At 41.6% G+C, this 17,590-nt stretch overlaps 1 protein-coding gene across 1 annotated transcript; it reads right to left on the bottom strand.

Annotated features, from left to right (window-relative positions):
* Positions 1-557: 557 nt before the first annotated feature.
* On the bottom strand, positions 558-14,952 carry LOC133495206 (anosmin-1-like). The gene is made up of 13 exons (XM_061809569.1): positions 14,743-14,952; positions 13,231-13,278; positions 9,576-9,641; positions 9,251-9,473; positions 7,566-7,750; positions 7,340-7,469; positions 5,078-5,283; positions 4,875-5,001; positions 4,686-4,793; positions 2,875-2,963; positions 2,511-2,682; positions 1,375-1,583; positions 558-910 (listed from the first exon to the last, which is right to left on the bottom strand). The coding sequence occupies exons 1-13, from the start codon at positions 14,950-14,952 to the stop codon at positions 731-733; spliced, it is 1,953 nt and encodes a 650-aa protein (XP_061665553.1). The 3' UTR covers positions 558-730.
* Between the last annotated feature and the right edge of the window lie 2,638 nt (positions 14,953-17,590).

Below are 17,590 nucleotides of genomic sequence, written 5' to 3'. Positions count from 1 at the left end.
AGATAGATAGATAGATAGATGTGTATATGTATGTTGAGTACCATTGTACTACAGTATAGTAGCATAGTATCATATTCCTACCATATGCATGCACTTATAGTTGCATATTAATCTATTTTTTGTGTGTGTTTTCGTTTTCCAAACAAATGTTTATCTTCTATCACTCTTGAGTTGTACTGCTGCATCGAAAGAAATTGTAATTCCTGGCCAAACCTGAAGGGGTCACACGCCTGTTTATAAATTTGCTTTTACCTGTTTATAAATTTGCTTTTATCTTGAAAAAAATCAGATGCAAGCGGAAAACACATTTTCTCAACATTTATTTAGATAGATCATCTTTGTTCAATAGCTTTCCGGTTTAGTACTCACATCTACACAGAATATATAGTACAGCATGACACAACTAATTGAGACATAATTTACATAATTTACTCTGCACAGAACCACTATGAACTATCATTTCAGCATTTTACAATTTATTTGTAAATACGCACTATGGTGATGCTCAATGAAAATGAAGGTCAACCAGAATTGGGAGTTTGCATGCAGTGGTGTCAACATGATAGAGCAGGAAAATAAATAAACTTGAAAATCAAAGTTGAAGGAAGAAGTTATTTGGCTAATTGTTGCATTTCTGCAGCCAAGGTTGATGTCACCTTGAAGTTAGGGAGACAACGTTGTGCGTTGCAATTGAGTGTGGACCCAGCGCCTCTGAGCTGGCTCTGGCTAATCAGTAATGTTCTTCATCTTGTTTACCAATACTTTTTCTATGCTTAAACGCATGTTGTAATCCTGGAGTCTGAAAGGTTCTGCTGATGGCTGGACTTTGACCGTGTGCAGTGATGGCTCGGACCTCCAACCTGTAGACACTGGCAGGGTGTAGGTCAGAAACTGCCAAAATGTTGGAGGTCTGTGAAGCATGGCATTGCAAAGCAAGGTTTAGCATTGGGGTCATTCCAGAATTCGAAAAAATGTGCTGTCGGCACCGACATATTCCAAAACATGACCATTTATTTAGATTATTTGATGTTTGCAAGGAAAGTAGTCCACTACATGTATATTTGTTTTGTCCCGTTCAACCAGTGACACTGAAATTTTGTCATATTTTTCTGTTTGGCACGACCCTGTTACAGACACCTGGGCAACCAATATTTAAAAATATTGCTAAATACTTTTCAATTTAATGAATGAAATGCATTTTCATTGACTTTTAAAATTCATTTCCTCATGCCTGTAATTAAGTGAACATGGTTGGATGTTAGTTCAGCTGTTATGCTAATTTGTCTACAAAAAAAACTTAGATCTAGAGTAAATAGAAAAAGAAACTGTCATCTCATTCTGGAATAGTCCACGTGCTTGTGGTCTAGCACTGACCGTGGTTAAGATCGGGGATTGGGAGAAGTCCTCATTGCTGAGTCGGCTGGTTGACGTGACCTCTACCAGAGTCACCTGATAGCTAGTTAGGTGACTCTGAGCTGGGCCAGCAGACACATCCCAGTTAAAGATAGCAGTCAGGTCACCGCCATGTACCTTAAAGGAAACTGTCAGGTTTGTTGGCTTCATCAGAACCTTCTGAGGAGTCCCTGCAAGAAAGAAGAAAGAATCATGTTTTAATTTACTTTGAATGCAACATTCAAAATGCGTAGTTGTTTAGTGTCGACAATGCAGTACAGTGTTCCCCCATTATTCACTGGGTTACATTCCTTACACCCCCGCGGATAACGAAATCCGCAAATAATGGATGCAGTATTAATAGGAGAGAAAGCTATGTTACACAAGATGTTGTCTGTGATTGCCAACAAAACGGAATGTAAACACATAAACATCATTAGTGCATTCAATGTAGCCTTTAATCGCTGGTTATAATGAATTACAATGCCCCTGTAAGAGGTCAGTCACATTATTGAACAAATTAAATAAGCACAATCATACATTTTTTGACCCTCAACTAACGTGACTCAACATGCAGACTGGCTAACAGTTCACCGGTTAAGAGTCAGCCGCTAATCTAAGTCAACAAGTCAACAGTCAACCACACGCTTTGTTGATGCACAAGTCAGTCACAGATCAGGCCCCGCCTTTCAAAGCCAAAAACATTCAAAGTAAAAAGACTACAATGTAGACTGCGAGGCTCGACACCAAATGGATCAAATTATTACCTGCACCACATATGCGCTTTATCGCATCATGCAAAGGTATTATTTAAGAATGCAAAAGCAATTTTTATCTCGGTAATCGATAGGGTAGTTGGTAGATTCCTTGGTTCTATTCATTAGCTGGATAGTAGTTATATTTAATTGCTGTTAGGGTTATGAGGAGGTCCTTGGAAAAATTTCAGTACTCTCAGGTGTCCGCGGACGCAAAAATCTAAAAACCCCAGATCTGTGGTGCTTCTTTAATATAGAGAGAATTGTAGCCAAGATGATAGGATTGGTGACTTTGCGCCAGTAATGGCTGCTGTGATTATAACTGATGCGCTCCTGTATGCTTCTTACAGAAAGTTGTCTTACGTGTTTCTCCATTACAGGCTAAGGGTTTTGGACTCTTTGCTTGCATGGCAGAACAGGAAGGCGTAATGAAGCAGATGCTCTTGGCCGGCAGCCTACTGGTCTTGCTGACAGGCTGTAGTAGGACTTTGTACTTACAGGAGAAGAGCAAACCCTGCAGACTGGTGAAGGTCTCCTGGGATCAAGCCAACACACAACATACAGTTACAGCTATTGTGTTTGTATTTCCTACCCGGGCTGACCGCCAAGTTAATTTTCTGTTGGGATGCTCAACCATGACCAGACTGCGACGTAAAAAAGCTCTCGGTCGAAATCAAATCAGTTAATTCAACACAACATTCATAAACATTTCAAAATTATATCTAACCTTTGTGCTGGTCTTCTCTCTGAATGTATTTTGTCTGTGCTCACAATACTCTGGTTCCCACTGGATTTTGTAGTACTCCACTGAAGGGTCTACACAAAGAATAAGGTCAGGACTAAATCAGGGTTTTTTCCACCCTGGAAAAAAGAGGAATAGTCGCTAAAAGTACATAACTGTAGTTGTATAATACTAATACAGTGGTCCTCATTTATTGGAAAAAATATATTCCAGACTTTTTGGAAATAGGGGCAAATAGGTGAGAATCTGTATCCTTAAAGTACCATCACACACGGACTTTAAACACATTTTAACTTATTAAAACACCTATTGAAGGGCTTGTAAATGAATCTTCTTCTTCTTTTCCTTTCGGCTTGACCCGTTAGGGGTCGACACAGTATGTCATCTTTTTCCATCTAAGCCTATCTCGTGTATCTTCTTCTCTAACACCCACTGTCCTCATGTCCTCCCTCAGAACATCCATCAACCTTTTCTTTGGTCTTCCTCTCGCTCTTTTGCCTGGCAGCTCCATCCTCAGCACCCTTCTACCAACATACTGACTCTCTCGCCTCTGAACATGTCCAAGCCATCGGAGTCTGCTTTCTCTCACCTTGTCTTCAAAACATCCAACTTTGGCTGTTCCTCTAATGAGCTCATTTCTAATCCTACCCAACCTGCTCACTCCGAGCGAGAACCTCAACATCTTCATTTCTGCTACCTCCAGTTCTGCTTCCTGTTGTCTCTTCAGTGCCACCGTCTCTAATCCGTACGTCATGCCCGGCCTCACCACTGTTTTATAAACTTTGCCCTTCTTCCTGGCGGAGACTCTTCTGTCACATAAGACACTAGACACCTTCCACCACACTCACCATTGCTCTGTATTGTTGACCCCAAATATTTGAAGTCGTCCACCTTCGCTATCTCTTCTCCCTGGGGCTTCACTCTTGCGCCTCCGCCCCTCACATTCATGCATATATATTCTGTTTTACTTCACCTAATCTTCATTCCTCTCCTTTTTAGTGCGTTCCTCCATCTTTTTAATTTTCCTCCGCCTGCTCTCTGCTTTCACTGCAGATCACAATCTCATCCGCGAACATCATAGTCCAAGGGGATTCCAGTCTAATCTCATCTCACCTATGGCCATTTTAGAGTTTCCAATCAATGCAAGTTTTTGGGGTGTGGGAGAAAACCTGAGTTGCCGGAGAAAACCCAAGCAGGCACGGGAGACCATGCAAACTCCACACAGGCAGGGTTGGGAACTTTGAGGCAGCTACTCCAACCAGAATAAAAATAATTGATTTAATCTATCATAGGCAGCACGGTGGCGCAACTGTAAAGCGTTGGCCTCACAGTTATGAGCTCCAGGGTTCAACCCTGGCCCCGCCTGTATGGAGTTTACTTGTTCTCGCCGTGCCTGGGTGGGTTTTCTCCGGGCACTCCGTTTTTCTCCCACATCCCAAAAACCTGCATTGATTGGAAACTCTAAATTGGCCATAAGTGTGATAATGAGTGCATGTGGTTGTTTGTGTCTATGTGCCCTGCGATTGTCTGAGAACCAGTTTGGCGTGTACCCCACCTCCTGCACCAAGATAGCTGGGATAGACTCCAGTGCTCCCGCAAAGCTTTTGAGGATAAGCGGCTCAGAAAATGGATGGATGGATAAGATACAACTTTGGTTGTTGTTGACCTTGATCTTTTATTATAACATGACATTAATATGACTTATTTTGTTTTTATCTTGGATTTACAGTGTTTCAACAAATAATGTTAGTTATAATGTTTCACGTTCATTCAGTGAAGTATGCACTCATACACACCTGTGCTGCTGTGCCAGTAAATGTGAACCTGTAGACGTCCATTTTGATAGAAAGGTGTCCCCACATGCAGGATGTCAGCCATGGAGGATTTTGGTGTTGCACTGGTATCTTTAAAACGGATCAAATATCAATAACGCTTCAAAGGTATCAGCATGAGTTGTGCCAATATAACAAAAGTGCTGTACTTACTAAGATGTGTGCTGAAGTGTACAATGGCCCGGGGGCTTTTCAGCTGGGTTTGTTTCCAGTAGGACACGGCCTGGACTTCCACTCTATATGTCCGACCAGACCGCAACCCATCTAGCACCACCTTCCTCTGCACAGAACATACACAATGACCTTATGACATCATTTGCACGTTTTAGGAACAAAAGTGGTCCAGCAGTCCTTACCTCTATTACTAGTTTCCTCCTCTTGGTCAAAGAGTAAGCGACGGGTTGATCAATAGCAGCACAAGTCCACCTCACCATGTAATGGTGAACAGGAATATCAAGGTTTTCAATCATGTGCCACTGTAGTTGGACCCGCACCGCCTTGCCCGTGACAAATGTTATGTTGGTCGCTCTCAGCTCAGTTGGCGCGGGGGGGTGATGGGGATCTGAGGAGAAAGACGTCACAAAGGAAATCAATGCAGTGTTGCAAAGATTTTCTCCGATATAGGCTTTAAAGACCCTGTAAAGTGATTCTTGTCTGTAAAGGGAATTAGATTTACTTCTAAATATATTATTGATGTTTGAAGATCATTGCTGAAAACATGTAAATCCTGAGAAATGTGCACTGCAGAACTGCATCAATTTGGGAGATACAGAATAGGATGGAACTTTCTTTGACCATTTTCAGCATGAGTTGCCCTTAACCTAATATACAGTGAAGAAAATAAGTATTTGAACACCCTGCTATATTGCAAGAGAAAAATAAGTATTTGAACACCTGAGAAAACCATTGTTCGTATTTGGTACAGTAGCCTTTGTTTGCAATTACAGAGGTCAAACGCTTCCTGCATTAATTCACTTCTGACGGACCCACTGCTTGGTTTTCTTGGCTTTGTGCTTTGGGTCATTGTCATGTTAAAAGAACCACCCACGACCCATCTTCAATGCGCTGACTGAGGGAAAGAGGTTGTTCTCCAAAATCTCACAATACATGGCCGCAGTCATCCTCTCTTTAATACAGTGCAGTCGTCATGTCCCATGTGCAGAAAACCCCCCCAAAGCATGATGCTACCACCCCCATGTTTCACAGTAGAGATGGTGTTCTTGGGAGGGAACTCATCATTCCTCTTCCTCCAAACACGGTTAGTGGAATTATGACCAAAAATTTCCATTTTGGTCTTATCTGACCACAAAACCTTCTCCCATGACTCCTCTGTATCATCCAAATGGTCATTGGCAAACTTAAGACAGGCCTTGACATGTGCTGGTCTAAGCAGGGGAATCTTCCGTGCCATGCATGATTTCAAACCATGACATCTTAATCTATTACCAACAGTCACCTTGGAAACCATTTTCCCAGCTCTTTTCAGGTCATTGACCAAGTCCTGTTCTGTAGTCCTGGGCTGATTCCCCACCTTTCTAAGGATCATTGAGACCCCACGAGGTGAGATCTTGCATGGGGCTCCACTCCGATTGAGATTGACCGTCATGTTTAGATTCTTCCATTTTCCAGTGATTGCTCCAACAGTGGAACTTTTTTCACCAAGCAGCTTGGCAATTTCTCCGTACCCCTTTCCAGCTGTGTGGAGTTGTACAATTTGAGTCTTACTGATTGTATGGGGTGGACAGGTGTCTTTATGCAGCTAAGGACCTCACACAGATGCATTTGATTCTGGATAATACATGGAGTGGAGGTGGACTTTTAAAGGCAGACTAACAAGTCTTTGAGGGTCAGAATTCCAGCTGAGAGACGGGTTTTTAAATACTTATTTGCAAATGTATCACACAAATAAATTGTTAAGAAAAATCATACATTGTGATTTCTGGATTTTTCTTTTTAGATTATCTCTCTCACAGTGGACAGGCACCTACAATGACAATTTCAGACGCCTCTATGATTTTTAAGTGGGAGAACTCGCAATAAAGCAGGGTTCTCAAATACTTATTTTTTTCACTGTATAACAAATTAAGCACCTTCGGTCACATTAGCTATGAAATAGCCAAGTCCCCTAAGCGAGCGAGCTAGCTATCCCTACACCCTTCAGATAGTCTGTACGTGTTGTTACTATCGAGTGCCTTATTGTCCCACCGTGGAAAAGTCCAGTGGCAATCAAGTGGAGTATATCCTGCCACTGGAGGTTTCAAGCAAATATTTTCATTCGTCAAACGTGTAGTGATGTGTAGGTATCAGAATAATGCAATAAAAGTATCATCCATTTTGCCATGTCAAAGCCATCACTAATAGTTGCATGAGATGTCCTTTCAGCGCATTCAGTGGAGACGACCACAACATTCAAGTTTGATTTTTCACAATTTTGAAACCTCATTTTATACATTTATACGATACTATACTTAATTAAAATATGTTTTAATCATTCAAATTTGTAAGAGTTGTTAACACTGTGGTGTGTCAAATCTTGAAGACATTTATTTTCACATTAAAGGGACTTGAACATTTATTTCTGAACAATAAGGCTCATAAAGATTCAAAGAGTTGCTGACCTCTGCTGGATTGAATGTGTCGACTCGGAGTGGTGAAACCTCTGGTTCCGTGAATATTGACAGCTGCGACTCTGAACTGGTACCAGCGGCCCGGTCGTATGTCATACAATCGGACTCTCTGCTCTGTGGTCTACCAAGTAGGGGGTGGTATGTTGTGTTGAAAAACAAACAACAACCGGTAGTTGGACACAATATGAAGCCCAACACGCGTAAGTGGCCCACCAACCTGTGCAACCATATGCCAGGAAACGGCAGCATCGTCACTGGGTTGAATCCCAAAGTTCCATCTTGTCTGCAGGATGTAGACCACAGGCTCAGCCGAGATATTAAACTTGGAGAACCAGGACACCTCCAGAAGACCAGGGGGCACCTCCTCAAAGTTCAGCTCGTTCCTCGGTTTTAAAGGAACCCCTGAGATATGAATGTTATCCATCAATAACCAATAAAAGTACAGTGGACGTGACAGTGTCTCCAGGATTTAACCAATTCTGTGATAAAATGTGCTTAAAATCATCATGAGTGAGTAAGAATCTAAGGGATTACCTTCACATGTATGTTTTTCTTTGAGGTCAGACGTACAACCACAATTATAAAGTTAAATTAATAGCATTCTGACATTGTCATTTGAGAAGTCCACTTTTAAAGACAAGAGTTTTGATCCGGCTTTTGTGGTGGACCCGGTTAGACTGCAGGTGTACTACTGTATATAAAGTGCTAAAGTCTCTTTGAAGGGAAAATAAATATGACTTAAATATAACACACACACACACCATGTCACAGAAAAGAGTGCTTTTAATAGGGCTTGACCTTGCGCACTAACTCCCAATTCATTATTCAGGTTCACAGCAACAAATCAGAATCCTCCGAGTAGTATTCTGGGGAAAAAAAAGAGTTGTGAAGTCCAACATCCACTGTTTTCCTCACAAGAAAACGAGACTACGGTCTTCTCCATGCAAAACCATGTGGCGGTTCTCCAAAATCTGGAGAGAACCCTATTCCTCTCTGCTCTGCGCCTCTGCAAGGCCTCAGGTCCAAGCAAACCATCACAACACCCCTGCATCCTTTTTACACTGTTGGCCAAAAGTTGTGGTTCAGTGCAAAGACTTTACCGCTTAAGATGGACTCCAGAAAATTCCCCCCGCCCCACCCCAATTAATTGGCTGTGATGTGATTGCAGCCACAGGCTCCCAGCCTTCCTTTGAATTCATCCCGCCTTTCTTGTCTCGCAAAGTAAAACTGGTCTCTTCAGGCCTGTTTTCCCCCCGTGATGCTGCCTACATAGTGAACAGCTTGCCGGATGTGCGCCGGCGTGGGAGGGGCTTCCAATATCTGGTTGAAAGGGAAGCCTATGGCCCAAAAGACCGGAATTGGATTCCTGCTTGGCAGGTTTTGAGCGAAGCTCTGATTCGTGACTTCCATCATCAGGACCGAGGATTCCCATCCCATTTTTGTGCATGTTAGCAGAAGAGGAAATGAGAAATGAGCCCATCGCTTTCTTCTTGATCCCGTTCCAATCCCTCCCACATTGATAGGTGCCCGCTGTAAAGGATAAGGAGGCCAAGGCCAGGCCGAGCGAGACCAGGGCAGAGCGCGGCCAAGTTGTTCTGGAAATTGTAATGGAAAAGTGGCATTAATCCACAATGTAAATTGTCACTTTATTAAGTTCAGTCCATTTATTCGCAGTAGTTTACTGCCAATCCATCACATCCAATATGGCACTGATGTATCACAGCAGCTGGCCAATCTCCTCAAGGAAGTGTTTACACATGTATACCTGTACATGACCATGCGTTCAGCCCTGAGTCTAAAAATAAAGCAGAGTCAGGAAAACAGATTTATTGCTCCTCATTGATGGTGTCTCCGTTCTATCATCTGTATTGTGGAATAAAATAGTTCCTTTGTCACGCTCACCCTTGTAAAGGTCTTGTGGAGACTGGCATGTGTGACCGCAGTCATTGGAGCAGCATTTCTTCTGACCTGGACATTCAGTGTCGCGATCGCAGCTGTCTACACAGGCAGCCGCAAAGCCGCTGGCTTGGTCCGGAGGCGGGCAACCACCTTGTTTTACTTCCAACAGTGTCTGGAGGAACTCACAGCTCGCCACACATTCCCAATGGTTCAGAGGAAACAATTTCTGAATATACAAGGGACGAGGTACGGGCATTTCATTGTTTGCTATTTCACCTGTTTTGTATACACCACCCCTGAAAGGTAGACAATATTGTCAAGGATTTACCTCACAGAACTCTTTGCAACTGCTTTTCCTTTCATTGGACCAGGAATCTCTACAGGGCTCCAGGCACTGTGAAAGAAATGGAAATAAAATGTTCATTTTGGGGCCGTTGAAGTAATGTACTGTACATTCTGCCTCGATTCAGTTGCCATTATGCTCCTCTTTCTAGTTTGTGGACCTTGGCCATCTGGGAGCATTATAATAAAGACATATGACTATACTTATTGTACACGGAGGTCGGGTGGATTTATTTCAAAGGATAAAGAATATGTCCTTGATATATTATCTGTCTATATCTTGTCATTGATTATTTATCGGTGTGTTTGTTACCTTGGTCCAGATTTGACATCAGCAGTGTGGGGTCATAAGTGAAAGCTGCCTCAGAGCTGTTTTAGTCATGTTACCTTTAAAGAGTGAGAGTACTTTTATTCAAGGTTTGTTTTTTTTTTTTTGACACAGCATTAATATGATTCGTTTAAATTAAATTACTTTAATCTAAGATACTCTAGTCATCTCCATGGACCAATTTAAAGGCACATGCACAATAGTCAACATAGATAAGTGGACTGGGTAGGGAAGTATCAAAGCAGTCAAATCTCACCCAATCAACACCTTTACATTTAAAATTATGACATTTGAAATAAATTAACTCAATCTTTCCTTATTAATATTACTCATAGCTCTTCTAGTGATAAGAAAAGGACAAAGCAAAGGAATTGTTACTCTGTTCTCATTTCCTTCTGGACACATTTGATTGACAACTGCTGCTAAAAGACTTCATATGAGCGGCGGTTATTGAATACTAAAGCCAAATGCTCTGCACACCCGCTGAGAGCCTAATGCATCCTTGGTATTTAAGATACAGTACCCATACATATTTTCTTACCTAGTTACTGTTATTTGTTTTAGTGAGCACATGTGGTGCCATTGAAGAATTAGTGTAGGTCGGCGGTCCCTGACCTTTTCTGCATCATGAATCGGTTCCACGTAAAGTGAGATTAATCTGGTCGGTGACCATGCTCATAATTCAAAACACTCATATCAAAACATCTTTCCCCATTGAAAAGATTTGGAACAACATCAATCTGTTTGAGCTCCCTACGCCCCCATCCACGCCATCCAGCCATCCATCCATCCATTTTCTGTACCAGTTCTCCTCACTGGGGTCACAGACATGCTGGACCCCATGCCGGCTATCTTGGAGCACAAGGGAGGAAAAACCCGGAACTAGCGTTCACAAGCCAATCCCAGGGCACATATAAACAACCATTCACACCTATGGGCAATTTAGTGTCTTCAATTAACTTACCATGTTACCAGGTTTTGTGGATACGGGAGGAAAGCGGAGTACCCAGAGGAAAGCAACGCAAGCATGGGGAGAACATTCAAACTCCACACAGACAGTGTAAGGAAATCTAGGAAATGGAAAGTGTGCCAGAGCAGCGGTTGTTGTTAGAGAAAGTTCCATGTGCTGCCTAAAAGAAACCAGTGACTCCTTCTTTTCATTTTTTACAGTACGTATGTGAATTGTGCCATTGGATGTAACAACCAGTCATCCCTCACTCATTGAATCACATTGCAAAATGGCAGAAACTGAATAGCTGTATGTTATACTTTCAATTGCATTGGATTTTCTTTTTTGCGCGCAACACAGAATATCTGCGAAGAGACTGCGTCAGCGGTGCCCAATTGTATCCACATGCAGTTTAGAAGGAACATTGGCTGGCGTTTTTTTTTTTCCTTGGGGGGCAGGCCGTCTTGCGATCGACCAAGACTCCCTCGCGATCGGTGTAATAGAGATATTTATTTGGGTAAATTTTTTAATTTTTACTAGATTTAAGTATAGCGTTGTGCTCAAACTGCAGATCACGTTAAAGTGGCTTACAGTAATAAATTACCTTTTTGGAAAAAAAAACTGCCTTGTTTTTAAGTTAACCCTTGAGCCCACTGAGCTACAATATTTTATTGTGAGTCACATTGAAAGCGAAGTATTTTTTGAGGTGATGCTTTGTGTAAAAAGTTTGAGAACCACTTTCCTAGGTAAGCTCCCAAACTCCTTTTATTACATTTGTTTGGCTGACAATGTGCGCATCAAACACAGCGTTGGCCCCTTGACAACCCGACGCTTGGCCTGCCATCTCTTATCTTCCCTTGTGGGCCTCCAAAGGAAATCGCCTCGCTAATACAGAGTGACATTGCCACTTCTTGTGCTGTCCTCGACTCTGCAAATCTCAGCGTTGTTTCCTTTTCTGCCCCATTTCCAGATCAAATCACTTTTTTCTCGCTTTACCGCAAGTAAAAGGAAGAACTTTTTTTTCGCTGAGCTCGGGAAAAGCTCACAAGCTACTGAACAAAGTAGAATAGAAGTCTTGTTTTTTCCCGTAATGGAGAAATTGCACATTAGCTCTGGTCACCAGCCATATAGGGGACACATACAAGTCATGGCTCATGTTGTGTACCCTGAGTGGAAGAACAGTGTATGTAACTTCAAATTTCATACCTTAAAACAATGCAATTAGAAGATATGTAAGGTCAATCATTGGGAACATTTTCCTTTACCGAAGTGGCAAGTACGTTTCACTAGTTACAATCTCGATGTTGAAGCAAGCAGGGGGATGAGTCACATTACTCGTCACTTGTAGAAGACATGAAGAAAACTGACAAGTAAATAATAAAATAAACATACTTTGAAATTTGCAGTAAGTAAGTTTCTTTCAGCTTGTCCTGTTAGGGGTTGCCACACCATGACATCTCAGATGAACGCTCTTATTTGCTTGGCACAGTTTTTACATTGGATGCCCTTCCTGCCATAACCCCTCTTGGGGAGTAGAAGGCGCAGTGAGATTTGAAGTCACAACCCCTGGTTTACTAAACCAATGCTCTAAACACTGAGCTATGGGGCCTCTACTTTGAAATTTGCAGTATGTAGTGTATATCTAGTTTTCGATCAGCAGTGCATAGCCAAGTTAACGATTGTTTTGTTCATTAGTGTTGTCTGATTTGGGACTTGTGTTCAGTCTGGGGCACAAAGATCTTTACCCACGGCCTCTCATTACAACTTGTACATCCACAGTGTTCTTTTTTCAATACGAACGATAAAAGTACTTGGGGTGCAGGATTCGGGCATCCGAAGCCGAATGGACTCTGTGTGCACAACTTCCATGTTCCGTGTTGAGTTGCATGTAAACCTCCGGACTTTACTGGACAGTACAGAAAGTCCATGCCATTTTCCAAGCCGCTTATCCTCACAAGGGTCCTAGGAGTGCTGGACCCTATCTCAGTTAACTTCGGGCAAAAGGCGGCCTACACTTTGGACTGGTCACCAGTGTTAAGTTACCATGAATAAACGAAGAATTGGATTTCATCATCGTACTGCTGTAATTTTTAAGTTAAGTGTTCTAATACAGGTTACTATCCTACTTTAATACTGCTCGGCGGACTCGGTGTGCTTTATTGTAGTCTCCAGAATAATATTGGGACATAAGGTATCGTTCGCTACAAATAGCACAGGAAGGCTTGCTGTTGTCTGAGAGAAATGTTGGCTACGACTTAATTGTTTTCCTGAATAAGCTTAAATATTAAAGGTCTGACTGCCCCCTAAATTCTTTTATAATAAATTGGGTTTAAAAAAAAAACATTTTGTGTAATGATAACCTACCTTTGCACACTCTCTGTGACTATGACACCAAGATAGTGATCCATTGTTCTGAAAGGAGAGAAAAATGTCATGACACGCACTGTTGCACAGATAAGCCTTAACACAATAAAGGTTTTTGACCCATCACAGAATTAATATGAAGGAGTGACTCATTCATCATTTCCACAATAGTACCTCAAAGTGAAAGAAAATTGGGGTTTTGTTATCGAGTATATACCTGTTCATCAGAGAATTTGTGTCCTTGGAGTCCTTCATCAAATCTCAGTGAGTCTCGTGTAATAAATCAAGCACATCCTTTGCCATTATGCCAGTAAAATGTGGAAGAATGATAGTAAATTAGTATTAAATTTACAAATCTGATGAGACAACTGCTTGTTAGATTAATACTTGTGATGAGAATGAAATCCTACTTTTCCACAGTTTGATGTGTAATTTTGCCTAAAAATTATTATTATTATGAAGTTATGAAATGGCTTTAATCCTAAAAATGCCTTATTTTGGTGAAGGATCTTGAATTAAAGGTAATTGTTTACACGTAAATCATTTATTCATTATTTTGTTTGAAAAGTAGCGGTGTTGTGAGAAAGTAAAATAATAAAAACTCTGTCAATGTCCAAACATTATGAGAGCTAAAGTATTTTACACGCTTCATATTGAATACAGTAAATCTCAACATGATACCTTGAAGGCTTTCACATTAATATTTACTGAAAGTAAAAGAAGAAGAAAAAATTCAATTCATGGAGGGCTGGCTGCCCCATCTGCTTTTGGAATTTGGTTGTCCACTGATATACATTCTAAAATGATCTGACTGATTAAAATCTCTGACTTTTTCAAGGGAGGAAAGAAACATTTACACATTTGGTGATGTTTTATCCACCTATACTAGCTTGGGGTGGCTATTATTCCAAATCCAGAGGGTTGGTCACGTCAACATAAATAAATAAATTAATAAATAAATAAATAAATAATCCCAGAAGGTGATAAGATTAGTTGATCATTTTGATTGATAGGGTGTTGTAAAATAACATGATTTGCTCTCAAAAAAATGGCGTTCATTGTAAAAATCTGTGAGGTTATTCATTTATTATGAGCCCTGAAAGTTAGGAGACTGGTAAGCAGATTTCACGTTAGATATTGAAATCATTTCATATAGTGCGAGGATATTCGCGAAAAAAAAGTTAAACTATACAGACCTCTAGTATAGATTACATAATTTTTGTGAGATTATTTTCAACCTCCTCCAAAACCAATTGTTTATTAAATATACATTACGTGTGGGATAAATGCAAAACAGCGAATAGAAAATACAGCCAGAAGTTAAGAATACTGCGTACAAAAATAACACAAACTCACAAAATAGATTCCCGCAATCACTAAAACAATACATTTGAGCAAGAGGATCAAAATCTAACTTTTTTTTTGTGTTTTTTGTATATTTTGATAGTTGATATTAACATAACCACAGTAGTAATGTCTGTATGGCTGATTTAAAAGTAGATAAAAGTTTACCTGCGGTGTTGCCCCATTGTGCAAACTCAAGCAGCGGGACGTGCACCTTGCCCTCGGGAAACTCTCCAACCAGGACGCCCCATCCTTGCCATCATCATGCTCACCGCTCTTGAAGCCTGGGAGGAGCTTTTTGCTGCAGACGCCAGAGCCAAAAAGGAGTAGAAGCAGCACAACCCTGTGTGGCTCGCCCGCCCTCATGGCAGCTTGCATTCTTGTCCTGTTAGACTGAGAGCAGTGAGAGAGTCGTTTGCTACAACCTCGTTTTTAAGCAAAAACGTATAGCTGGAGGAGGAGCCCCATAGACGTAGGAGATGTGAACATTTCAGGATGTAGCTGATTCCATTTATGCACTCATTTGTGGACCAGTTGCAACATGCGGACCTGATGCGCTGCGTTGGAAATTATTTAGCATGTTATTATTTTTAGTTCACTCTCCTAAGTACTCATCTCACTCCTACAATGCACAGTACCAGTTTCTCGATACAGAATCTGCTCTTGGCCAACCATGCAGCGGAGGGCCCATTACGACCATGACTGCTCAAAACACGGAACTCCCAGAGAAGGCGTTTTCACAAACCCAGAGAAAGCATAAAAGGTGGGGCTGGACTGGAACTCAGCATCACAAAAATTGGACTCAGCAGATGCCTCAGACAGCAAAAAATGTGTCATCTGTACCAACTACAGGTTGTTCAAAGCAGAAGGTTTTGATCCACAACTACCAAATTGTACTATTTGATGGAGCAGTGTGACAACCATAACGTTTCATAAACTAGCTGAAACTGCAGTGGGGGGTGTTCTTGCCAGGTGGTTTTGCAACACTCTTCCAATGTGAAGAAGAAGGGCAAAGTGTATAAAAGAGTGGTGAGGCCAGCCATGATGTACGGATTAGAGACGGTGGCACTGAAGAAACAACAAGAAGAAGAACTGGAGGTAGTAGAAATGAAGATCCTGAGGTTCTCACTTGGAGTGGGTAGATTGGATAGGATTAGAAACAAGATCATTAGAGGGACAGCCAAAGTTGGATATTTTGGAGACAAGGTTTGAGAGAGCAGACTCAGATGGTTTGGACATGTTCAGAGGCGAGAGAGTCAGTATGTTGGTAGAAGGGTGCTGAGGATGGAGCTGCCGGACAAAAGAGGGAGAGGAAGACCAAAGAAAAGGTTGATGGATGTTCTGAGGGAGGACATGAGGGCAGTGGGTGTTAGAGAGGAAGATGGACGAGATAGGCTGGGATGAAAAAAGATGACACGCTGTAGTGACCCCTAATCGGCAAATGCCGAAACAAAAAGAAGAAAAGAAGACACCTTTATTTATTATTCTAACAAACTTGTTTGGTTTCTGAATCACACACATTTGAATAGTGCAATGATTTTTCTTGGAGCATTTGTTTCCATTTCTTTCACGAGATATTGAGCTATTCCATGCTTTCCATTAAGTGAAAGGTCCTTTCCATTCCTCATTATGGATAAACACAGTGTGACTCTCTTAAAAATGTGGGAGTGGTTTAGCTTGATTTAGCCTTATCTGAGGTATTACTTATCAAAACTTTCTGAGACTGATATCTGTGATGTAAAGTGACAGGCGAATGAATATATGCAAAAGCTTCCCCTGCAAAACAAATGGCAGTTTATTCAACCTTTACGCATAACAATTTGTGATAACTGTGAAAGCGTCTATCCAGTAAAAGTAGAGGGAAAAAACATGAGGTAGGTTATCCTCCGATACGAATCAGGTCTCCAGAGAGCCTACTCTCTCCAAAAATGAAAGCGAACACTGAAATCAAATATCCCAGGTACCAGGGAATGAAATATTCCAGTTGAAAATCTAAATTATTTACTGCCACTTCTCCCTTCATATAGGCCTACACTATCTTTCTCCCACTTTCTCAAAACATGCATGTTATGTTTATAGAAGAAATTTATCAAAAATTATATGGAATATGCGGCACGGTGGGGCAGCTGGTAAAGCATTGGCCTCACAGTTCTGAGGACCCGGGTTCGATCCCTGCCCCCCCTGTGTAGAGTTTGCATGTTCTCCCCATGCCTGCGTGGGTTTTCTCCAGGCACTCCGGTTTCCTCCCACATCCCAAAAACGGGTGAGTGCAGTTGTTTGTCTCTATGTGCCCTGCAATTGGCTGGCAACCAGTTCGGGGTGTACCCCGCCTCCTGCCCGTTGACAGCTTGGATAGGCTCCAGCACTCCCCGTGACCCTCGTGAGGATAAGTGACAAAGCAAATGGATGCATGGATATATGGAATATAAATCTTATATAAGTAAAGATAATTGATGTAAGGACGGGCCCTTATAAGGATAAGCAGCTTGGAAAATGGATGGATGGATGGATGGATAGAAGTCAAGAAAAGATTTCATTTAAAAAAACTGTTACACAATATGGAGGGGCAACTATTATAGTCCTGGGGCAATCGCATAGTTTAACGGAAGTGCTGACATATTTCCAGTAGTTGTTTGCGGCTGAAGCAGATGTGTTGTGGAACAGTGGAAACCTTTTCGTACCTCATTATGTGCCGTTAAAGGACAGGATGTGTTGGGTGGATTTGGAGCTTTATAACGCAGGTGGAACAATTTTACCCTCTGTGGCCATTTTGCAGGGAATCCCATCTGTAATGTTTACTGGAAGCTGCCAAACATTTTATTAATGGATTCCACCTCTTAATTGTAAACATTTCACCCAGTAGCAGAAAAGGTTGCACCATTTTCCTTGCCCAGAGGTAGAGATGATGCATTGGAAAATCTGAGGGAATCCTCCGCAGGTTAGGGGCATAAGTATGAGGCTTGCTCGAGCGGCGAGAATGTCCTACTGCGCTTACGAGGCTCCAGCATCCCTTTGC

The sequence above is a fragment of the Syngnathoides biaculeatus genome, chromosome 2 (genome assembly GCF_019802595.1).
Source record: "Syngnathoides biaculeatus isolate LvHL_M chromosome 2, ASM1980259v1, whole genome shotgun sequence".
Lineage (NCBI taxonomy): Eukaryota > Metazoa > Chordata > Actinopteri > Syngnathiformes > Syngnathidae > Syngnathoides > Syngnathoides biaculeatus.
This window is presented reverse-complemented; position numbering and strand designations above follow the sequence as displayed.

Coding starts and splice junctions, on each gene's coding strand:
- LOC133495206 (XM_061809569.1), bottom strand. CDS start 14,952: ATGCAAGCTGCCATGAGGGCGGGCGAGCCACACAGGGTTGTGCTGCTT. Junction 9,474..9,575: donor GTTGCAAAGAGTTCTGTGAG/GTAAATCCTTGA, acceptor TTGTATATTCAG/AAATTGTTTCCTCTGAACCA. Junction 5,002..5,077: donor GGAGGAAACTAGTAATAGAG/GTAAGGACTGCT, acceptor TGTTCTGTGCAG/AGGAAGGTGGTGCTAGATGG.